At 41.8% G+C, this 24,685-nt stretch overlaps 3 protein-coding genes across 4 annotated transcripts; 1 reads left to right on the top strand and 2 right to left on the bottom strand.

Annotated features, from left to right (window-relative positions):
• Positions 1-3,767: 3,767 nt before the first annotated feature.
• Positions 3,768-6,453, bottom strand: LOC117494234 (L-rhamnose-binding lectin SML-like). The gene is made up of 9 exons (XM_034145036.1): positions 6,328-6,453; positions 6,067-6,102; positions 5,906-5,968; positions 5,662-5,797; positions 5,162-5,268; positions 4,625-4,669; positions 4,403-4,535; positions 4,067-4,166; positions 3,768-3,904 (listed from the first exon to the last, which is right to left on the bottom strand). The coding sequence occupies exons 1-9, from the start codon at positions 6,356-6,358 to the stop codon at positions 3,872-3,874; spliced, it is 684 nt and encodes a 227-aa protein (XP_034000927.1). The 5' UTR covers positions 6,359-6,453; the 3' UTR covers positions 3,768-3,871.
• A 6,572-nt stretch (positions 6,454-13,025) lies between these two features.
• On the bottom strand, positions 13,026-17,664 carry casp9 (caspase 9, apoptosis-related cysteine peptidase). The gene is made up of 10 exons (XM_034145035.1): positions 17,352-17,664; positions 16,636-16,846; positions 15,873-15,956; positions 15,728-15,789; positions 15,444-15,620; positions 15,266-15,355; positions 15,007-15,154; positions 14,085-14,273; positions 13,880-13,989; positions 13,026-13,803 (listed from the first exon to the last, which is right to left on the bottom strand). Exons 1-10 carry the CDS (start codon positions 17,481-17,483, stop codon positions 13,699-13,701), a joined length of 1,308 nt encoding a protein of 435 aa, XP_034000926.1. The 5' UTR covers positions 17,484-17,664; the 3' UTR covers positions 13,026-13,698.
• Positions 17,665-17,826: 162 nt separating this feature from the next.
• Positions 17,827-23,935, top strand: dnajc16 (DnaJ (Hsp40) homolog, subfamily C, member 16). 2 transcript variants are annotated; one of them, XM_034145033.1, is made up of 15 exons: positions 17,827-18,074; positions 18,472-18,659; positions 18,750-18,816; positions 19,220-19,547; positions 19,654-19,838; positions 19,994-20,098; positions 20,361-20,519; positions 20,632-20,762; positions 20,918-21,101; positions 21,671-21,850; positions 21,952-22,028; positions 22,395-22,475; positions 22,662-22,751; positions 22,839-23,009; positions 23,094-23,935. In XM_034145033.1, exons 2-15 carry the CDS (start codon positions 18,481-18,483, stop codon positions 23,533-23,535), a joined length of 2,379 nt encoding a protein of 792 aa, XP_034000924.1. In that variant the 5' UTR covers positions 17,827-18,074; positions 18,472-18,480; the 3' UTR covers positions 23,536-23,935. The 2 variants fall into 2 exon arrangements, with proteins under 2 accessions (XP_034000924.1, XP_034000925.1); XM_034145034.1 differs by lacking the exon at positions 17,827-18,074 and adding an exon at positions 18,081-18,238.
• Positions 23,936-24,685: the final 750 nt, after the last annotated feature.

Raw genomic sequence — 24,685 nt, 5'->3', positions numbered from 1 at the left:
TGCACCCGAAAGTGAGGCGGACGGCGAAGTAGAGCTTGGACTCCCACCTGATGCCGAACATGTTCCACTGGGACGGATGAATGGGAATGATTTTGAAGGCATCGGTGATGTCTGCTTTGGAGAGCCAGGCTCCTTGGCCGGCGAATTTAATTAACTTAATAGCGTTGTCGACCGAGGCGTAGTGAAGGGAGAATGGCTCTGATGGGATGAGGCTATTGACGCTGGAAAAGGGGCCTGAGCGGGGTGCCGACAGATCATAAATTAGCCTTTTTTTCTCTGAGTATTCGCGAGTGGCTACTCCTATTGGGCTGGTGCGAAACACTGAGAATGGAGATGAGTGAAAAGGGCCGATGATATACCCTTTGCTGAGTTCATTCTCTATGAGCTGAGAAACAACTGCGGGTTCTTTGATGGCAGACTGCAGGTTTTTCGCAACGAAGGTCACAGTGGGGGAAGAGAGGACCCCTACCCTTAAGCCTTGGGAAAGCCCTGAGAGGAGATAGTCAACGAACACGGGATCTGGGTGAGTAGATAGGACGGCTGCTAAGTGTGTTATGTTAATTGGAGTGGAGGGGTGAATGTTCAGAAGGTTTTCCCGCCAAGAGGTTTCTGAAGCAGGGCAGGGATCTTGGGACGGCCGCCGCGCCTGGGGCACACAGACCTCGGGTGCGAGTCCTTGCAGAAACTGCAGATGTGGAGAAAAGTACAGGCTGAGTAAGTGCAGACATTTTCATTGAAATTATTGCAGATCTGCATCTCACGCCAGCACTGCACCTGACGGCCTTGTCTGTCGTTTGGGGCTTGGAACGCAGAAGGGGCTTTGAAGGCAGAGAGAGGCACTGAAGGGTAGAAAGGGGAGAGGTGGCCCGGGGTCCCGCAGCTGTTGCATGAGATGACTTGGTGGCCGCCTGTAGTCATCACGAGCAGCTCGGTGTCCAGCATGGACCAGTCCAGACGAATGTTTGAGTGAGCTATGTGAAGGGCGGCTTTGCTTGAAAAGCTCTTGTGATAAGCGTAGAACACACTTTTCCCGTATTTGAGATGAAGATCGCCGATCAGACCCAGATAAGCGTCTAGTTCATGCCTCCTTCCCGGGTAGACTGAGCATATTACTTCACGATATATGCCGAATGCAACCGGGAACTGGCCTATGGAAAGGTCTCTGTTGAGACGGGGGTCTGATGTTTTGAAAACTGTTGTGATGTTTCCCCCGGTGGCGATGGATTTGTCACACTCGGGGGAAGGTAGGATAAGGCTGACCAGGTTAATATCTTGCCCTTGAAGTATTTTTGCCCTGAGCCGGTGGGAAATATCAGCAGCTTGGGGGATGTAAGGCCTACCTGAAGGAGGGGGTGGGATGGCAGAAGCCAGAGAATGAGGGGAGACATCGGTGTGTGGGACTGAAAGGGCCTGACACGGCGTGAGCACTGGCTGCGCCATGGCAGAAAGTACGGCCCTGGTGGTTGCTGAAGTGGAGGCTTCGGCTGAAACCCTTTCCAGGGACTGGAGGCGAGTGTCGATTCTCTGCATGGAATCGGCCAGGGATTGCAGGGTGTTGGCCATGTAGGGCTGGTTGAAGGTGCTTACGGGCTGGTCAGCGATGGGGCGAGGCTGGGAAGGAGTTGTCTTCTTTGAGGGAGGAGCTGCTGGAGGGCTCGACTTCCTTGTTCTTTTACCCCCGCGCCCGCGCCCGCGCGCGCGCGCGCCCTGGTCTGTCAGAGAGGCCGGCTGGAGCTGCTGGCATGGGCTGGGGAGCGACGAGTGGGACTTGGTCCGAGAGCTCACGAAGCTGGGAGAGAGGGAGACCTGGTGCTGGTACGATGCCCTGCTGCTGAAGTTGAGAGGTGAGGAGCTCTGCCTCTGCTGTCCGTGAGGCTGCGCCGCTGCGGGCAAGCAAGTGAATGCTCGTGCGCCGGTAGCTTGAGGAAGTAGAAGCTGTGTCAGCCAGCATGTCGGGGCCAGGATCGGGATCCTCCTGAAAGGGATCGTTCTCAGAGAAGTCCGAACTGGACATGTTGAGTTTTACTTTTTAGAAGCGCTTTACTTAGAAGGTTTGTTGCGACTACCAACTACGTAGAGTCACCTGAAATGACAGCTGTCAGAGGGGGAAGAGCAGACTTAAAAGGTTTGACAGAGCGCTATGATAGGCTCTTGGGAATAGAGCGAAGTGATTGGTTAAGCTGAAGAGTGACGCCCCCGGTCACTTATTGAGAGGAGAGAGAGTAGTAACATGGGAATAGAAATACGTGAATGAGTAAAGGCGGTCTTCCTGGTTGAACTTGCGCTGAGCTTCATTAGTCTGCTGCTCTAATTATGTCAATTGGAGTTATGACATCATCGTGTTCCATGACACAGGTGTTTGTATTTGAGCTAACGACGTGTCCAGAGATCAAAGGTTTCCATGGTGATCAGTGAGAGGAGAGCATTTTCATTGTTCTGAATGAGAGATAAACCTGTTACATGTGAATGTTTTGTTGAAGAACCGTAACAGATATCGGTGAAATTTCAAAGCGTGAAGCATGTCAAGGAACTTGAGCATCTGAAGTGTACTTTCTTTTTGTGTACTTTCGGGTTAATAATGTGGCCTTTTTGGCAGATTAACTAAAGGTGTGCGGCTGCTGTGGTGGGGAAAGGTGAGGCTGAAGTTACAATGGGGTTTAATGGAGACATGTTGAAAGTTTTTGTCACTTCATGCCCTCAAGAGGCATTTTGTTAAATTATTTTTGCTTAATTTCTTTTTTATCTTTCAAGCTACGAGATGTTTTCCTACGTTTGTCATGAAACATTATGTCTCAGGAATGTAGGGTTTGGGAATTATGGCAGGTTTAAAAGAAAATATGAAGGCAAAATTAAATCTGTCCTCCACTCTAGCTGTGACATCACGCACTCTAAAATCTGAAGAAGCATTCGAAGCAAGACTTACAATTCCAATTAAGTAAAGGAAAATAAATGGTATGTAATTTCCTTTTCATTTAACCCTTAGTTTTTCCAAAACGACTAAGGCTGTTTTAATGCAAGAAGAAGAGCATATAAACTTACACATTCCTACACATTCCTAGGGAAAAATTAAATTACTAATACATGTAAAAAAACAAGCAAAATCAGTTCATGATTTGCATTTTTGCATTACATCTCAATTGAACAGATTAAAGATGTGGGACATTAAGGCAAAGGATTGACAACATGTTAAAACATTACATACTTTTACATCCTTTTCTTACGAATCTCTTTGGTTAATGGACAACATTTTTGGACCACATGTTATATATTAATAAATCCTTAGTGCTGCTTTCTCAAAAGCATGATCAATATGTCAACATTGAGCAAATATCAACATTTTTGTATTATTTACCAAATGAAGAAACGTTTTCTGTGAAACGGTGAAATTAAAACATTTTTGACTGGTAACTTATTTGTGATACTACTATTACTTTAAAAATGGCAGTCACCCTTTAAGCAGCAGCAAAAAATGTCTGAATTAGACTTAATAAAATATACTCCTTCTTTCATTTTATTTATTTAATTTCATATACCACACACAGTGTTTGCTGTTTAGCTTGAGTGTCTGTACGTCTAAGTTTTTCTTAGCCATTGTAGCTGCAGTGCTAATGCTAACTCCTAAACAATGTAGGAACACAAACTGCATCACTTCAATCCATCAAAACGTTAAACCTTAACACAACCTGTATGGGTGAAACTACTCGACATTGGTATTCTAATATAATTATAAATGCTGAACAACACATGAACAAATTGACATATTGACATATTCTTTTCAATGCATGTTTATTAAGAGGAAAACTTTGAGATGCACCATCTCGTTTCCATGGGGTTTATTGTGATGTGCCTGCCATTTCATTATGTTAACAGGTTAATTGTTTGGACGCTGTTGAGGTTGTAGGATCTGCAATGAACAATAAATATTATTTCAGACAAATACTTTAAAGAACGGACAGCATAAAACGTGATGGCTTTCATCGCTATAAAATTGTCTTTTAGGTTTTAGTAATTGGCCTTTTTTTCAGAAGTGTGGTAGCAACACTTTGTAGACATTTGAGATACTTACACAAGTGTAAGCAACCTTCAGGTACTTGTAAGTGCCGCCACAAGGGTCTCCAAACTCGGAATTGGTTGCACTGATAGTGCAGCTGTTTTTTCCATTGCAGCTGTGGATGGAGAGTGACATGAGTGAATACACCCACATATACAGTCTATGGTGTAAACCTAAAGATATTTCATATAGGTTCAAATAAAAATCACAACCTTTCAATCAGCAAGTATCGTATGTCACAAAATATTTTGCAGATTCCTATTTTTGCATTTTTAGCTGCTTTTAAATGCAAATGTTTATGAAGCTTATAAAATAGTTCTCCCTATATTAACAAAGGCTGTGCAGCTTTACATGTTAGCAACTTTGCGAGAATGGTCAGAGCAGTCGATTCTTTGAAGCTGGATAGTGGGCCGATTGTAAGAGCAGGTGGTATGGTCATGGCGTCCGTAGTTAGCACCGTAGATAAATATAATCTTTCCTTCATCTGTCAAAAAGAACACGACAATTGGCAACGTATGACAGAACTGTAATGTAGATTTATAGATGTATTGAGAATATCATTAGGCTTCTTACCGCACTGGAGTTGTGCCAAAGAGCCCTCACACGTATCAAAGTTAACTGTCAAAATAACATGATTGAATCACATCAGACATCACATTATAATAGGTTCAAGTTCAAGGTTCAAGGTTTTTATTGGTCATACGTGCATAGCTACAGTGTAGTTATGATGATGAAAATCTTAGGTCACAGGCTCCTCCAACCGTGCAACACAATAAAACAGATAAACAGAAAAAAAATAGTGCAAGTAAATAGTAAATACAAAAGGGAAAATTGTAAAAAAGTGAAATAGTGAAATAGTGCAAGTGATTGGAATGATATATTTGATAAATAATTTCTAAGTAGCAGCCAGATTAATGTTATGATGTTGTTTCAAGTTCAGGTGTTTAATAGTCTTATTGCCTGTGGGATGAAACTGTCCAGTCTGGTGATTTTAGTCCGGATGCTGCGGTACTGCCTGCCAGACGGCAGCAGACAGAACAGTTTGTGGCTGGAGTGATACTTTATAAAGCTTTGTTTTTACTGTTAGTTTAATGCAGACATGTGACTCACTTGCTGGGAAGCAGTCATAGGTGGTTTCCAGGTATTTGGCGGTGCCAACGCAGGGATCCTTAGAAAAGACTCTTGGGTTTAGTTCACACTCCGTCTTGCCGTCACAGCTGTAGGAAACAAATTAGGAGTATGTTTGCTTCAGCGCAGAGTAAAAGCACACCTAAAGTTAAATTGAGTAAATAATGTACAGTAGTAACCTGGACTTATCTTCAACCCCAAGCTTTAGGTGCAATATATAATGTGAAACCAGGACTTGAGAGTGTAAAACTCTTGTTTAATATACAGTATAATGTAATTGTTCCGTCAATTCAGTCAAATATCTTTGCTCTTCCACTTCTTTATGCAACTTCGATCAGCCAAATTAGTAGTAGGGAACTGCTGCATCTGGTAAAGTGCATGACTGCCTGTTAAATGTCATCAAAGTATACATTTAAGGCACTGCATTTGGAATACATTAATTATAATGCCTATTATAATATGATATTACAAGAAATGTGTACCTCAACTTGATGATGTCCAGTGTGCCCTCCAGAGAGCAGAGTGTATTTGAGATCTGTGAATGAGGTCTTCCCTTAATGCAAGTCTCGCTGTCTCTGCGTCCATACAGTGCATCCTTTACAACGATCACTCCAGTATCTTTTACACAGTAATTGAGGAAATTAAGAAACAAGAAAAATCCCATCCCTTATATTTGCTTTTATGAGTATGATTTTTGCACAGTGTACACAAAGAGTTAAGTCGTACCACAGCTCAGGCGATGGACATTGTAGACGCCGCCACAGGTGGTTACTCTCTCTGTGCCAAACACTTAAATGACAGAAGTTATTTGAGTGTGTTCAAACCTCATACTGTTTGTAGAAAACAAATGCAATCACTGTTGCTATCACACCTCCTCAGATATTTACCTGTCTTCATCATGAGCAAACATGTTGCTGCCAGAACTGCAAAAGAAACATCACTGTGAAACGGTGTCAGCCCAACATCAATTTTTCTTTACGGTTTTAAAAATTTATATATATGAATATTTATATATATAAATCTATACTCTATATATATTTTTTAAATAAATACTTTGGCTACTTTATCAAGATAGAATCTATTATAATTTGTATTTTACTTGAACCCACATAAGTATTGTTTTAGTCGTTAGTCGGCTGTGTACTTACGCAGGGTTGCACTGACTCTGAAGCGAAGCATGTTTTCTAGAAGCTCTAGTCGTAGATAGCAGGACTGATTGGTTACTCGGTTATTCTGCCAGGTGAAGAACTGACCTCGCCTTTTATACAAAACATTTGACATTCTTTACATGGCATGTAGGTATGACAAATGAACACCATATAAGGAAGGAAGGTTTTTCATTGGGTTGAGACACAGATTTTAGTTGAAAAACTGAAACATATTTTAGGCTAAACAGGTTTCTCAGTTTCCTCCTCTTTTACATCAATGAGATGATTGTTCCTGCAAACTGATGACTATCTATTGTATTGCCATTTTCAGTTGTCTTCCTTGAACACTCTCAAGCACTTATTTTTGTTTTCTGGACTTCCTTGAAGACCCAGAAAAACATCAGGCACAGAGAGCCACTGAAGTGGAGCTCTGCTTAAGCACAGACATTTCTTTCATTTTCTGTTGAATCATTACCTCGATATCAAATTATAAGAAAAATGTATCACAAACAGACAAGAAACATGCAGCTGATTTAACAGATTATATTTTACACATTTACACGTTTATTATGATCTTTTTGTGGTTTCAGTATGCTAACAGTGACTTCTCAAGCAACCCTCATGTGCAGGACTTGTTTTTAAAACATGTGAGGCTCAGAGGAAGTAGGAAAAACAACTTCAGATTAACAATGTTTTCGCCATGATGACTTGACACATAGGGCAAAAACATACTTGGTATGCAATAGTTTGTCAAAACAAAGATCTTGGTAGAACCAGATTGTGCCAAGCATGGGTGGCTCCATTGCATTCCAGAGTTGCTTTTACTGCACATTTCTCTCTAATAAATATTGCCAAAGTGCGTCCTGTTTTTAAATAAACAAGACACTGATACACCTCATGCATTCATTTAAAGTAGGTTGGACTACTCTTTTATTTTTACAGGTTTTCCCAAAAAGTCAATTGAAAAACTGCAGTTTATTCAAAACTCTGCTGCTATAGGCTTTTATCAAAAACAAGAAAAATGTGCACATTACTCCTGTTTTAGCTACGTTACTCTTCATGGTGTGGCACCCTCATATATCACGGATTCTCTGTCGTGTTATGTCCCTGGAAAAGCCCTAAGGTCCTTGTAAGCAGGCTTTCAAAAATATTCCTAAATTCACCCAAAATAAAATCATTTTTAAATGACAGCTGAAGACATAACTTTTTATTACGACATTGCCCTTTAGTTAGTCTTTTAAAACAAGAGATATTTTTTTAATTGTGCCTTATGTCCTCTTGGGTTATCTGCTGGAACTTTTTGGATCATTAGTTATTTAATTTTACTTTTTTATTATCATACCTTTTTTTTTAACTCCTTGTGTTCCTTGAATTGTAATTTAATTTAATAATCTTAATGTTTGACCTGAATTGAATTTCTTGTTTTCTGTTTCATTTTTGATGTGTTCCATTTTGTTAAAGCACTTTGAGCCACACCTGTATGAATAGTGCTCTACAAATAAAGCTTTATTATTATGTATCACTTTAGTTAGAATTAGATGACAACATGTCATTATCATATTCAAACCAAGCCTTTAGGTAGTATTACTAAGAGGAGTTCGTTACTTAAGTAACCAACTATGGAAGTTTGCATTAACAAGTACATCACATGTGTTACGGTTTTGTATTTATGTTTTCATTTTCCACCTTTTGTTTTGAAATGTTTTCCTCCTTGTATCTTCTCTGTTCCTTCTTCCTGTGTTTGCCTTCCTGTCGTTAGTTTCCCTGGTGTGTCTGATTGTGTTCACCTGTTGCCCTTGTGTTTCTGCCTCCCTTACCCCAGCTGTGTCTTGTCGGTTCATTGTTGGTTTTTCCTGTCTCCCTCCATGTTGGTCACGATCGTTTTTGGTATTGTATCTTCCTCGTGTTACCTATGTGTTTCATGCCATGTTATTTACGTTCATCAGCTTTTTTATTAAAGCTCACTTTTGTTTTGAAACCCGCTTCCCTTTTAATCTGCATTTGGGTCCTACCTTTTGCCGAACCCTAACAGAATGAACCGACCAGCTTTGGACTCAGCAGATTCAGAGTTTTTGATGCTACAGGCGGAACGTCTTGGGTACTCTCTTGAGTACCTTTTTTATACCTGGTATAACGCCACATCTGTACGGGGTAGAGTGGCTGCTTTGAAGGAAGCACGCCAGGAGGTTGCTCGCAAGCCCTGGCTCAGGGGTTTGTTGCCTGAGTGGCTACATCTTTTTACATGTAGTCCTGGAAACTTTTCTCAAGCCTCTAACCCTTTCCTGGGATCCGACTACTGTCCTGTTGGAGGTCCACGGCGTTTCCAAAAGGCTTCTAAGAAACGCAGGGCCAGGATTCCAGCCCGTGCCCCAGCAGCCATGGTTTCAGCCCCAGTTCTGGTCCCAGCAGCCATGGTTCCAGCCCCAGTTCTGGCCCCAGCAGCCATGGTTCCGGCCCCAGTTCCGGCCCCAGCAGCCATGGTTCCGGCTTCAGTTTCGGCTCCAGTACTGGCTCCCCGGCCGACGCCAGCCCCCCGTGTCCTGTCGGTGGTCCGGCCGACTCCAGCACCTCGTCTCCTGTTGGCTCTCCGGCCGACGCCAGCCCCCCGTGTCCTGTTGGCTCTACGGCCGATGCCTACCCCATGTGCTCTACCGTTGGAGGTCCCGCCGACTACTCTTCTGCCGGGGGTCCTGCCAACCCTATGTCCTGTGCCGTTGGAGGTCCCGCCGACTACTCTTCTGCCGGGGGTCTTGCCAACCCTATGTCCTGTCCCGTTGGAGTTCCCGCCGACTACTCTTCTGCCGGGGGTCCTGCCAACCCTATGTCCTGTGCCGTTGGAGGTCCCGCCGACTACTCTCCTGCCGGGGGTCTTGCCAACTCCATGTCCTGTCCCATTGGGGGTCCCACCGACTACTCTTCTGCCGGGGGTCCTGCCAACCCTATGTCCTGTGCTGTTGGAGGTCCCGCCGACTACTCTCCTGCCGGGGGTCTTGCCAACTCCATGTCCTGTCCCATTGGGGGTCCCGCCAACTACTCTTCTGCCGGGGGTCTTGCCAATCCTATGTCCTGTCCCGTTGGGGGTCCCGCCGACTACTCTTCTGCCGGGGGTCCTGCCAACCCTATGTCCTGTGCTGTTGGAGGTCCCGCTGACTACTCTCCTGCCGGGGGTCTTGCCAACTCCATGTCCTGTCCCATTGGGGGTCCCGCCGACTGCTCTTCTGCCGGGGGTCTTGCCAATCCTATGTCCTGTCCCGTTGGGGGTCCCGCCGACTACTCTTCTGCTGGGGGTCCTGCCAACCCTATGTCCTGTGCTGTTGGAGGTCCCGCCGACTACTCTCCTGCCGTGGGTCTTGCCAACTCCATGTCCTGTCCCATTGGGGGTCCCGCCGACTGCTCTTCTGCCGGGGGTCTTGCCGGCCCTGTGTCCTGTGCCGTTGGGGGTTCCGCTGAAGGTCCTGCCGGCTCCACGTCCAGTATCGTTGGGGTTCCTGCCGACACCTGTTCCGCTGTGGGTCCTGCCAACCCCATGTCCTGTCCCGTTGGGGGTCCCGCCGACTACTGCTCCGCCGGGTTTCCTGCTAACACCAGATCCTGTCCTGTTGGGGGTCCCGCCGACACGTGCTCCGCCAGATTTCCTGCCTACACCATATCCTGTCCTGTTGGGGGTCCCACCGACACCTGTCCCGCCGGGGGTCCTGCCAGCTCCATGTTCTGTTCTGTTGGGGGTCCCGCCGACACCTGTCCCGCCGGGGGTCCTGCCAACTCCATGTCCTGTCCTGTTGGAGGTCCCGCCGACACCTGTTCCACCGGGGGTCCTGCCAACTCTGTGTCCTGTTCCATTGGGGGTCCAGTCGACACCAGCCTTTGCTCCATCCGAGGTCCCATTGACACCAGCCAATGTCTGGTTCAGGATCCCGTCTACGCCTGTCCCGTCGGCTCCGGTTCCTGTCCGGCCGATACTGGGTCCTGCCCGTCCTCCGGAGCTGTCCCGTCATGGCCTTCCTGCCCGTCCTCCGGAGTTGTTCCGTCAGCACCTTCCTGCCCAGCCTCCGGAGCTGTCCCGTCAGCGCCTTCCTGCCCGTCCTCCGGAGCTGTCCCGTCGCCGCCTTCTTGTTCGCCCTCGAGCCCGGCCCCCTGAGTGCCGCGGTCTTCGCCCTCGAGCCCGGCCTCCTGAGTTCCCCAGCCGCGGTCTTCGCCCTCGAGCCCGGCCCCCTGACTCTTCCAGCCACTGCCTTCGCTCTCATGCCTGGGCCCCTGAGTTCGCCCTCTGTGGCCTTTGCCCCTTTTTGGACTCTGCCTTGCCCCTGGGCCGTCCGCCCGGGACCCCTTCCGGGCCCGTCCTCCGGACCCCCTCCACCCACCCTTTTGGTCCTGGTTGTGCGTCCCTCCTCCGGGCCCCCTCCGCCCACCCTTCTAGAGGTTTTGGACTTTTTGGGGTTTTCTTGGGACGTCTGGAATCCATCCCTTGAGGGGGGGGTTCTGTTACGGTTTTGTATTTATGTTTTCATTTTCCACCTTTGTTTTGAAATGTTTTCCTCCTTGTGTCTTCTCTGTTCCTTCTTCCTGTGTTTGCCTTCCTGTCGTTAGTTTCCCTGGTGTGTCTGATTGTGTTCACCTGTTGCCCTTGTGTTTCTGCCTCCCTTACCCCAGCTGTGTCTTGTCGGTTCATTGTTGGTTTTTCCTGTCTCCCTCCATGTTGGTCACGATCGTTTTTGGTATTGTATCTTCCTCGTGTTACCTATGTGTTTCATGCCATGTTATTTACGTTCATCAGCTTTTTTATTAAAGCTCACTTTTGTTTTGAAACCCGCTTGCCTTTTAATCTGCATTTGGGTCCTACCTTTTGCCGAACCCTAACAACATGAAGTGTTCAATATCAAATCAAGAGTATTAAATAGGAGATTTAGCATTATTTATGTGTAAACGTTTTGAAAAGTTATTTTTATCGTTCGAAGACTGTCAATAATTGGAAACATTTAATTGTGACATTTTTTCATTTATTGTCCAGAATTAAGACCTAAACTGAATTATACTTTATATTAGAATATGAAGAAGTGAAAATAGTCTACAACCATGTTAGTGTTTCTTTGAGGCTGTTCAGGGTATAAGTGATAAACATCTGTTTAAAGCTGTGTGCTGATTTAAGGCGACTTGAAATGAATTAAGAAACATTTTTACATTATAGTGACCCATGGTGGCAGTGTAGAGATATAACAGATTCATAAAGTTTGTCATGAAGTCTTCTCTGAAAGACCATCTACCATAGCTATTGTGTTAAAATAGTCTCATTATTATACAAAAATACTTACATAACTCATAAAAACCCGTGCTCAATACATTGTTATGTAACTGCTCTGCTTTTACTGCTGCCCATGTCTATCCCTGTTTAATTTTACAGTAATTTTACATGGCATGTAGGTATGACAAATGAACACCATATAAGGAAGGAAGGTTTTTCATTGGGTTGAGACACAGATTTTAGTTGAAAAACTGAAACATATTTTAGGCTAAACAGGTTTCTCAGTTTCCTCCTCTTTTACATAAATGAGATGGTTGTTCCTGCAAACTGATGACTATCTATTGTATTGACATTTTCAGTTGTCTTCCTTGAACACTCTCAAGCACTTATTTTTGTTTTCTGGACTTCCTTGAAGACCCAGAAAAACATCAGGCACAGAGAGCCACTGAAGTGGAGCTCTGCTTAAGCACAGACATTTCTTTCATTTTCTGTTGAATCATTACCTCGATATCAAATTATAAGAAAAATGTATCACAAACAGACAAGAAACATGCGGCTGATTTAACAGATTATATTTTACACATTTATTATGATCTTTTTGTGGTTTCAGTATGCTAACAGTGACTTCTCAAGCAACCCTCATGTGCAGGACTTGATTTTAAAACATGTGAGGCTAAGAGGAAGTAGGAAAAACAACTTCAGATTAACAATGATTTCGCCATGATGACTTGACACATAGGGCAAAAACATACTTGGTATGCAATAGTTTGTCAAAACAAAGATCTTGGTAGAACCAGATTGTGCCAAGCATTAAAATAGTTTCATTATTATACAAAAATACTTACATAACTCATAAAAACCCAATGCTCAATACATTGTTATGTAACTGCTCTGCTTTTACTGCTGCCCATGTCTATCCCTGTTTAATTTTACAGAAATTGATACGGCCTACATCTGATTATTATTGCTTATGTATTCATCTTATGCTATTTTTAGGCTACAAACTTTGCAGCAACTACAGCATTTTGTTTGCCTCCTGTTCATTGTGCCTGTGAAATAAACAAAATCAATACATTTTAATAAGGTAAAATCTGTATCTTTCTAATTATTTAATTAAAAAAAGAATTGATCTACGAATGGAGAAAAACATTTTAAAGGTCCCCTATTATACTGTTTTTCATCAATATATTATAGGTCTCAGATATCTACAAACAGCTGATTCTGACCGTTAATTTAGATGAAAATAAGGAGCCACTCTGAGAGATATTTGATTAAAAAGAACACTGGTGCTCTAGGAGGAGATTCAGGTGATAAGGTGGGGGGGGGGGGGGGGGGGTTACCTTGGTTGGTGATTGGCTAATGGTTACACAAGCCAAAAAAAGTTATGACATCATGAAGTGGCCAAAATCTGATCAGCTCATTTTCAGACAGGTTTTTATATAAATGGATAATCTCTTTACACAGAGGGGACACATGCTTATGTATAATAGACATGAAAAAGTGGATTTTGCATAATAGGTGACCTTTAAATTAGAGGCAGCGATACAGATATAAAGATAAAAATAACTTTGCATTCATTTGTGCGTTGTATTTTAGAAGAGACATAACTTCACATTTGTTTATGAACATTTATAAGAAAGCAACATCTTTAATATCAATTTGCAGAGTACAAATTAAACATTATGTTGATTGTCTACTCTTGAAATTCAACAGCTGCTGGTGTCCATAAGACACCAAGCCTATAAACTGGAGAACATTTTCACTGTACATAAATATTTTCTACACCATAACCCAAAAAGTTAAAACAATTAAAAACATTGCAAGATATGACAAACAATAGAAATGTACACTAAGACATGATTGTGTCTGTAAAAACAATTTAACAAGTTCATACACTTCAGAAATCCCAATTGCACAATGATGTTATTTGCACTATTTTCTTTCTCATGTCTCAAGTGTATTGTATGTTGCATTGTTTGAGGAGCCTGAGGCTTAGATTTCCATTACCAACAACTACACTCTGGCTATTGTGCATATGACAATAAACCCTTTGAATCTTTGAAATTACATCCATGAAGTAAACTTTCCTTTCCTGAACGTGACACTGAAAAATGTAAAGCGGAACTCTGCCGCTATGCTTGGGTTTGAAAGTAGAGAAGCTTGCGGAGGAAGTTAAAGGAACCAGGCATTTGTTTGTAGAGCCCTTTTGCTGAGTTTTGAGAGACTTCATGGTTGACCTGAAAAAAAGCACAAACAACAATCAGATGTGTCCATGTTTGAAATTAAAAAAGCTCTAAATGGTAAAAAGCTCACCATCATCAACATTGTGACCAAGTCATCGGTAGCAGCATTTTCCTCAAGAATACCATCTAGTGTCTCCACGTACCAGGAGCCTGACTGGGTGTCTCTCCAGGAAACATAACCTGCGTTTGTCACAAAAGGCATTAGAAGGACATACAAAGCAAGTGTATCTCTAGAGTTATAAATCAGGTGAATAATAATTGCAACACATACACACCTGGAAAGGTAGAGTAGGACACCAGGATGTCACTGGGGGTGGGCAGCGTTACTCTGGCATCTGGTTCATCAGACATGCTCAGAGAGTCGCTGCTGGACGACATTGGGATGGCGTCCGTCTGATCATCCGCTCCACCATGGGAGGGTTCAACCTCGTCAGGGGACACCTCAAAGCCTGTGTCTCTTTCACCTGCGGGACAAGAGCAACAACAAGTTTAACTTATGGATTCATTACAGATATTTATCCAGGCAGGGAACTCTTAAGCGTTCATTTGGATGGTTATCTGTGTGTATTTTGTCAAAAAATATAATTAAATATTTTAGAAACATTTGTTATTTTGTTTTTGGGACAGGGTGCAAGAGCACTTAGTTATAAAGGGTGTTATACCGGTCTAATATCATAGTTTAGTTTGGTGTTTCTAATGCAAAACAGAGTTCAGACTATTTGTTTTAACAAATTGTATTATATAAATCTTGCTCAGTTTTCTGCCATTGAAAATCTTCTTTTAATCGTTAACAAAAGAGTGCCTTAAGACCAATTTTTTTTTAAATGGTACAGTCATGTTTTACCTGAAATCATGTGATTCTCAAACATACCAGATTTTCTTTTAGGTTTAACATGACCATGCCATTTCAATAAAGGTACATCTTTTTTGCATGTAACTTTTTCCAAAGAGCATTTTAAACAAAATGGGTTTCTACCTAAACCCAATTCATTTTTGTACTTACGTTATATATTTAATAAACCCCCTTCTATTTAATAGCAAGTTTTTTTGTGATTATTATTCTTTCTTGGAATTGGTGTTAAACGTGTTAAACAGTGATAATAGTTTGTAATTTAAAGATGTTCAACAAAAGTATAAAGAAAATGTACACATGCTTTGTTACTGAGTTATATTAACTGTATGTTCTGCGTTAGCTACCTCCTCCGCAGGCCTGGATGAAGAACAGTTTGGGTTTGCCCTGTAAAGACGGGCAATGCTGGCCATTGAGGTAGTTTGTGATGTGCTGAACTGGGACATGCTGTCCGTCCACACCATACACAGCACCAGGGAATCGGTTGTGACTCACCTACAAAAAAAGATATGAGCGTACATTATAAGGCGTTTGGATTTGAACTTGAGCAGGCCAGAGAGAAAAGTGTTTTCTGATTTTACAAAAGAACATGAGGACATGGCTTACCTCAGTCCCATGGGACAGCATGATAACCACACAGCAGTCATATTGTGAGTGGTCCTTCTTACATAAAGATGAAAGTTCATGTTTGATTTGCTGAAATGCAGTGATAACAGTTAGCTATATAGTAGTTATGCATTTTCACATGAGTTTTAATACACAGAAAAATAAGAGATCTCCTTACTCTTTGTTTCAGGTTCGTCCTAACTTCCACAATAAAGTTGAGTGCCTTGAATCTACTCTCCAGTTTGTCACAGTCTATATTGGAGCCTTTGCGATAGCTCAGCTCGCTCTCGGGTTCAAACTCTACGTTGTTTATGATGAGGCAATGTCCACATGGGCTGGCATCCATTTTATAGCTCTGACACACGTAGAGGAAAAAGGAGACATGATGTTAATATATAATGCTTCTTCCAAACTTTTTATCTTCTGTTGGTCATAAGCACATGATAAATAAATGCTGCTTACCTGAATACTATCCCGTCTAGTTCTGCCTTGTGGCCTCGGTCTCATGTACTCCCTTTCAGGTGCTGTGACATGAGAATGAATACGTGTTAACCATCAATAAACATACCAGTCTGTAAAGAACACTGAAATGTACCATAAAGCTTACATGGAGTAGGAGTAGTACTGGGTCTTGGTATTGGATGAACACGGACAGCATATTTAATGTTCTTATCAACATCCATAGGAGAGGCTAATAGGGAAATAAAAACACACATACATACATATATATATATATATATATGAGACATCAAAGAATGGTACATTTTGTGATTTTTGGCCATTTTTCTTCCATAACAGGTCTTCTTTCAGATTAATGGACAAAAAAACACCATAATACACATTAAGGTGTTTATTTTGTAGTTGGGCTGTAGATTCCTCCTAAATGGCTTAATTTGCTTATTCAAACATAACATTTTAGAAGTTATATAAAAAATACACGTCTTAATGTAAGTAAACCACTTGCAAAGTGTTATGGTGATATCTATTAGTTGATTTTTCTGTTTATGTGTAGTATCTTGTAAAATGTACATTTTTAAAATAAATATATTTAATGGCTGTTTACCCCAAACTATTTTTTCTTATATTCTCAACTTCAGTAGCACAAAATATGAAAACGTATGAACATGAGCTCACATTTACTAAGACAATGCCTCAATAACACATTCATACATAACATTTAAAAAAAACTTGCTATACAAAAAAAAAATCCTAAATGAAATAATCATCTGGATGATATTAATGGTAATATCTCATAGTTAAACATTTGACTTATTCCCCTGTGGTGTCTGCCTTTAATATTACAGGACCAGAGTTATGTTTCTGTTGTGAAATTAATACAGGTGAAATAAAGTGCAGTATCACACACTCACACACTGGCAGAGGCTGGAGAACAGGGCGTACAGTCTGGGTAGGAGTAGCAGGCTGGAGCTGAACTGATGGAACTCCACTCTGAAGGAGCTCTGCCAAACTGTGCTGCCCTGCCTCCTGAAGGCACTCCAGAAATAACGGGAAGGCTCGACTCCCCCGGGTCTCCAAGTCCCGGACCAACTGCCTGGCCTGATCACGTCTGGCCCCTGAGCTCTGACAGGAGACAGGTGTACCAACACCACAGTCAAATAAGTGCTGTTTATAGCAATCCCACAAAGTATTATTAACCTCAATTCAAATTCAATTAAATTCAAAGGCTTTATGATCATATGCACAGTAGCTAAAGTGTAGTAATGGCATTTACAATCCCAGGGTCCTCCAACAATGCAACATACATATAAGACATAAAACAATAAAAACAATAACAATTGTGCAAGAAGAAACAGGGAAGAAATAAATCAGTGCAAGATTATGTTGCAAGAACAATGTGCAAGTAAAGCAGAATAAGTGAACAACGATATAAAGTACATGTAAAATACAATAAGCTAAATGTGGCAGAGAATGCTGAAAGTGATCAAGTTAATGCAGGTGTCTATGTAAAATAGAACAAGATGAACAAGAACAGAATGTGAAATTAATTACTGTACACTGGAATAAATACTACTTAATGTATAAATTAATCTGCAACCTAATGACGTGACCCATACAGCTGTCTTACCTTGATCTCATCGATCATGTCTTGGGTAAAAACTCCCTTTTCAATAAGACCATCATAAAGGTTCGATGGGTCCAAGTCTCTCACCAGACTGGTCCTGTTGCGCTGGAGGATCTTCTTTTGGCGTTCCTCCATTTAATACTACACACTAATTCGTCGAGGTAGACAGAGAAATATCGTAAAAGCCGTATAAAAGCCGAAAATCTTGTTTCAACAACAGAGCAAGTCGTTATCCTAAAATGTCGGTTGTGAAAGCGAAATTATACGTTGTTCCCGTAAAGATATTAGAAGTTCCTGTCTAATTTCTCTTGTTTGCTCTCGGTTGCATTAGCAATTTCCTGTTTACATCACCGCTGTCTGTGATTGGTCCACTGAGAGACTACCTACAGAAAAAAAACAGGGTGCGCTTGATTTTACTTACCGCGCACCGCTGCCGCAATACCAGCGTAACATAATGCATGAACACGGAGCGACGGGCGTTAAACCGAAAACAAACATATGAAGCATTAGGTGTCATAAATACTCAATATCCCCAAATTAATTTCGACACTTGGCGCCTCCCCCTCTCTCTCCTGTCAGCAGCAGTTTGTGATCTCGCCCTGGAGGAGCTGCGGGATGCTGCGGAACACACCCTGTGCATCTCGCTGTCTCTTCACATCAAGCCGAGGAACATCAAAACGCTCATCAAATATGTGACGTACGACAGGCTGACTGCATCTGCTTCAGGTGAATTTAGAGCTTGTTGCGTTTAGATAGCTAGCTAGCAACGCAACTAATCTTAATGAAGGAAAAAACTGCATGAATATTTTTATCCTCGAGGAATAAGGTTAATGTCACATCCTACTGACATGTCAGCTGCATTATGATACGGTACCATCTGTTCTGCACTTGTAAGTTGACACATAGCCTACTGCCTAGCTTCTGTAGTTAGCATGCTAAATACCATTTTAATATAGCTACCCGGTTGTCATCCCTTTTCATCATTAATATGCTAACATTCGTATGGAAGACATGCTGTTTTAGATTTGCAAGTCAGCTAAAGGCAATGTCATGATTTCAGACGCCCGAACATTCTCAGAATGAATCCACCTTAACTGTTGATTATTCTTGTGATGTGCAAAAGGTTTCTGCGATGATGGCAGGGTCAAAGATGTCCGCACCGCTGGCTCTGGTGCTGGTCCTCTCGGTGCTGCTCACAGGAGTAGCCCATGCTGCTGGGCCTGAGATGGACCCATACAAAATCCTGGGAGTAACCAGGAGTGCAAGCCAGGCTGAGATCAAAAAGGTTTACAAGCGTCTGGCAAAAGAATGGTAAGTATTTCTCACATTACAGTGTCACTGGCCTGTTTTGTTAACCTCATTCATGTATTCTTATAATAAGCATCTTCTTCTTGTGTCAAGGCATCCGGACAAAAACAAGAGTCCAGGAGCTGAGGACATGTTTATTAAGATTACTAAATCTTATGAGGTTAGTCATTTGTCCAAATTCATCATTATATTGTGCACAGGGTTACCGTAAGTATCATATGTTCTGTGTAAGCTGTGATAAAAGACTGTAACATGTGCATGAGGAAGAAGGAAGATAAGATATCATTTTTATAATTCAGAAGGACATTCTTGCCAGAGATTTATCAAAAATAACAAAACATTAGAATGAAAAAAACAAATAGTGTGTATAAGAAGTAATATTAACAAAATGTCCTAAAAGAAAACTTGAAAGTAAGATAAATGAATAATAATATGTTTACTAAAATTGAAAGCTAATATTGGGCACGATATTGAAAAATCAAAATATTGCACATGATATTGAAAGGTCATATGATATTTATGTTTTTTCTTCTTTATTTATATTTATTCCATCCTAAATCCAGATCCTGTCCAGTGAAGACAAACGTGCCAATTACGACCGTTATGGGCAGACTGATGACACGCAGCCATACGGCGGCAACGGTCGCTACGGTCAGCGCCAGGAAGGCTTTTATTTTGATGAGTCCTTCTTCAACTTTCCCTTTAACAGCAAGAACCAGAGGGACTTTGCTGACAGCAAGTACACGTTGCACTTTAACCAGTATGTCAACGAGGTGGTGCCTGACAGCTACAAGAGACCGTACCTGATAAAGATCACTTCCGACTGGTGCTTCAGCTGCATCCACATTGAGCCTGTTTGGAAAGAGGTGGTGCAGGAGATGGAGACTCTAGGTTTGGAAATAGCCTGTCAATCATGCAGAATTATTGAGCAGCCCGGCCATCTGTATGCATTTTGGCGATTTGAAAAGGTTGATGTGAGAAAATGCTGTGTTTGCAGGTGTCGGGATAGGTGTGGTGGATGTTGGCTATGAAAGAAGGTTAGCCAATCACCTTGGCGCTCATCGCACACCATCCATACTGGGAGTTATAAATGGCAAAGTGACGTTTTTCCATTACGCTGTAGCAAAGGAGCACCTCAGGCAGTTTGTAGAAGACCTTCTCCCTCAAAGACTTGTAGAGTGGGTACGTATCTCCGCGTCTTGTGATACACTTTTTGCAATCGGTAGATTTTTAGGGAGGATGACTAAAATATTGGCCATGTAAGATTTAGGGGTACAGATTTTGAATGGCTATACAATACAAAATGAGTTAAATGTTGTGCTTTTTGTGTACTTCAGGTCACCGACAAGAATTACCTGCAGTTCTTGAGCAGCTGGCATGAGCTCAACAAGCCTCACGTGCTTCTGTTTGACCAAGTGCCTGTAGTTCCTCTGCTTTACAAGGTAGGCTCTTGCAGTTTGAAATGCTTTTTTTTATTCACAAAATATAAAAAGTTTATTCCTCCAATTATTGACCTCAAGATAAATGTGACTCACTTTTTAATTTTCTTTTTTTTAAGTTTGGCAAATGTGCTTATTGTTACACTTTAAGATCTTTTAATTAAATTCAATCCATCATCGGTAAAGGCTATGTTTTTATTTGTAAGGAAAATAACCAGTAATTGCATCGCTTACATGTCAATCCTTTCTCTCTACATCTTCATAGCTCACAGCGTTTGCCTATAAGGACTACTTGCAGTTTGGCTATGTGGACCAGGGCCTCTCGGAGACCGCTGATCTGCAGAAACAGTTCAATATTAACACCTACGCTCCGACCATGTTGGTGTTCAAAGAGAGCATTGAAAAGCCCGCTGACATTATACAGGTCAGTCACAGCAGCAGAGAGCTATTATTCACTGTTATCTATACACTGCACTTTTGTTCACAAAAAGGTTAATTCACTCTTTTTTATTTATGGTTATGTTTGTTCTCTGCAGGCTAAAGGAATGAAAAAGCAAATTATTGATGAGTTCATGTCAAACAACCGATTTCTTCTCGTGCCACGTTTGGTAAATCAGAAACTCTTTGATGAGCTCTGTCCTGTCAAACAGTTTCATAGAAGAAGAAAGTAAGAGGATCTTACACCTCCTTTCTTTTTTTTGTCAGAGACTATTAAAATACAGAACCAAAATAATTCTGTTCGATGCTGTAATTTCCACATTTATTTTGAAGTATTTTAAGAGATGTAGCTTTTGCATTATGTTATGTCTTTCCTCTCTTCAGATACTGTGTCCTGCTGATAACAGGCGATGAAGAGACTTTTTCTTTTGGGAACCAGGCGTTTCTTTCCTTTGCCTCCACCAATAGCAAGGAAGTAGTGAGATTTTCATATGTTTACCAACGGCTACAGCAACCTCTCTGTGACATCTTCATGCAAAACAAGGACACTGCGGAGTCTCCAGCACAGGTACACCTGTTCAACCAACACCACAGCTTTAAGTTGCTCAGCTCATTTAAAGCTTTTATGGTCATTTGCAAACAGGTATCACTTTTCGATATAGAATGCATGAAAGCTATTTGCTAAGCAATGTATTGTTACAAAGATTTGAGACGAAGAGATTATGATTTGAAGGGTTTTACTTCACTGCCAAAACAAATAGCGGGAATGTTTTTAGGAATGTTATGGCTATGAATGATATATAAACAAACCACTCTTTACAAACATCATCATACAGATAGGTATGTATCGATATGGTTCATCTAAGTGCTACTGAATTAAAGATTTCAAGTTCAGTGTATGAGAAAAAAAAAAAACACCCTTTAGATACAAATTGTAAAATTCATACACTTTTAAAAACACTAAAGGTGAACTGGGTAAAACAGGGTAACAAATAAATCACCATGTAATTTCCCCAGTCGGTTACTTATTAAATTAAATGTTGTGTTACAAATATACTGCAATGTTATGTTTAAATGTAATTGAGGAGAAATGTACGGACATAAATCATATTAACAGGGGGATTTTTCTTACCTCAGGTGGTGATCCTGGAGAGGCGTAATGCTGCAGGGAAGGCCTTGTTCAAGCCAGTGACCGCCTGGAACGGCAGCGATGACGACAAGCAGCGTCTCCTGGAGGAGCTGGAGCGCCTTCAGAAGGACCCGTCCATCCTCGTCCATGACGCCATGCTGCCCGAGCTCAACAACGAGTTTGCCTCTGTACGCTCTCTTTGAGTAAAGCAGTGGGCTTTAACAATGCCTGTCCGTGTTAGATATCAACCATTAGTCCTGTTACTAAATGTTTTAATCTCTCTGTGTAGATGTTTGTTATCCGATGGATCTATGCATCGTACGATTACCTCTCTGAAGTCATCGATGATATTCTGCATAACAACTGGTAGGTAGTGATGTTTAGTTTTAAGCAACTCCAAAAACATGTATGTATATGATTTTGATGTTACTGAATAACCGTTGCTGAGCTACAGTTTTCATTTAATTTGCTAGAAAACATTTCTAACACTTATTTAAAAAAGATCTTAGTGATGCAATCCTTTATTATTGACATATACATTATTAACACTTCTTCCTGATACTCTTCCCGTCAACAAATTCCATTACTTCAAGGGCAATTTTAGCATAATTCGTTTGGCAAATGCCATACCTCCGCACTTTATTTGGGATTTATACTAATATTACTATTTCTGTATTTATCTCCATAATGGAATAAGCAGCTCTTTAGATGTGTCTCTGTGTTGATTTGCAGGCGTGAGATGATGCCTCTTCTGTCCCTCATCTTCTCTGCCTTGTTCATCTTGTTTGGAACTGTCGTCGTCCAGGCCTTCAGGTCGGTTACTTTACCCATCCACCAAAACTGTAACCATAGCAACATCAGCCTTTCCTTGGATTAGTGTAAGACACTATATTAAAAAAAAGCTAAAGTCAAGCAAAAAAATAAAATGATGCTTAATATTTACTCTTCTACGCTAGTGCAACCCCGTTTGGAAAACTTTTTTTTTTGTGTGTTTTTAAGTGACTCCAGTGAAGATAAGCAGACTAAACCAAAGGCAAAGGATGGGACAAAATCTGAAAATGGGTCACCAGGGAACGGTAGTGCTTCAAGGCAAGATTACAATTATAATTTCCATATAAATGCAGTGAAGGATTTATAATTATCTTTTAAGCTTTTTATTTTACTTATTGGTTTTAGTCGGCCTCCAAAGAAGAATTTTGTGGAGGTGACGGAGCTGACAGACATCACATACATGAGCAACCTGGTGAAGCTGAGGCCAGGACACATGAACATAGTGCTGGTGCTCACTGACGCCTCCAAAAACATCCTACTTAGCAAGTACGCTAAAGAGGTCTACTCTTTCACAGGGTGAGATAAACAATCCCTTTTCCTCACATTTGTGTAATCCTTTTTCTCGATACTTCATCAAATTCATTCTTTCAACACTCCTAGGAGCCTGACACTACATTTCTCCTTCCTGAACATCGACAAACACGGCGAGTGGATGGACACACTGCTTGAATACGCCCAGGATGCCATGCAGATCGATGAAGATGACGCAGGAAACCACAAGATGGACTACACAGGCTACGTGCTGGCACTCAACGGACACAAAAAGTACCTCTGTCTGTTTAAACCCGTCTACACCGGGGAAGACATCGACAGCAAGTCATCAGAGGATGAAGGGGCCGCTTCAGGGGGGAGGTCGAGGTCCAGTTCCCGCGATGACAATCCGCCGCGCAGATCCAAGCGATCCCGTAGCTTATCCACCCTGCAGATCCACCACAAGCTGGACCGTCTGGGGCTATGGATGGAAAGGCTCATGGAAGGCACTTTGCCTCGCTACTACATCCCCACGTGGCCAGGACTGGACAAGATCACCTCCAGTAAATAGATGGAGGCGAGTGAGAAAGAGACTTCTTATTTATCTACTGTCACACCAAAATGACTCCCCTCGTGTTCTGCTGCCATTTTTGCACTTGAGATATTTAATAGTTACAGATGTTTTTTAAGGTGCAATGTGTAAGACCGAGTCAGGTGAATCAACGGGGCAGCGTTTTACCTCTACCACTGGGTCCGTACAATCTCAATTTACTAGTTACTAATAATTTACTAACTAATTTGCTATTAGCTTAAAAAAAACGACTGTTGAAACTCTGAGAGCCAATCAAAAATAACACTGCAATCTTCTTTATGATCTTTATTTTTACCGGCCACTTACCAGAGGCCTGTACTACGAAGCCGGTTCAACCTAACCTGGATATGTTTGAGTTACCCGGCTTACCTAATCCAAAACAAACGCGCTCTCGCTAAACTGTCCTATGACGCTGGTTATCAACTCGTTAACTCAAGCCAGCTTTGCCCTATCTAGTTAGGTGCGTGTTCACATGAAAGGGGTGGTATTTGGAGCATTCGACCAATCACAAACATGGACAAGCGTACTGACAGCGCAGCGCGTCATACTTCAGGAATGAAAAGTCAACTATAATATTAGACATATGAAGAAGTTAAACTTTAAACATCCATGACTTAAACACTTTATCCAGGATAAAAGCCACATAGTTGCACCTGCAAGGTGAATACAACTGGTAAAAGAAAAAGCGTTTGAATGTGTACATTAACAGGTTTATGATATCACTGCCCCGTCCAAGACACGAGTGGATCTGACTTTAATTACATTTGACTCGAGTGTTTCGTCAACTTAATGTGTTGCTTAAAATAATACTTCTGCATACAGTATGTGACACTGTGAGTGTTGCACGGCCAGATACGGCTCAAGAAGCTGACTCAGATAAGGTAATATCTGATACATTATGATGTGATATGATATGAATGATAATGGGACACATCGACGTCTGCACTCACAGTGCCGCGGACTGTACTTAATGTTACTCTGATCCGGTTACTTATGTTGTGGCAGATATTTAAGTAAGCTTTCTTAACGCTAATGTTATAATAGTCAGATTGCTCTGAAGATGGGAGGTGATATTCTATTCATTTTCACGTTCACACAGTCAGTTGATTTTTGCCGGCCGTCTTTCCTG

The sequence above is a fragment of the Trematomus bernacchii genome, unplaced genomic scaffold (genome assembly GCF_902827165.1).
Source record: "Trematomus bernacchii unplaced genomic scaffold, fTreBer1.1, whole genome shotgun sequence".
NCBI classification, from domain to species: Eukaryota; Metazoa; Chordata; class Actinopteri; order Perciformes; family Nototheniidae; genus Trematomus; species Trematomus bernacchii.
This window is presented reverse-complemented; position numbering and strand designations above follow the sequence as displayed.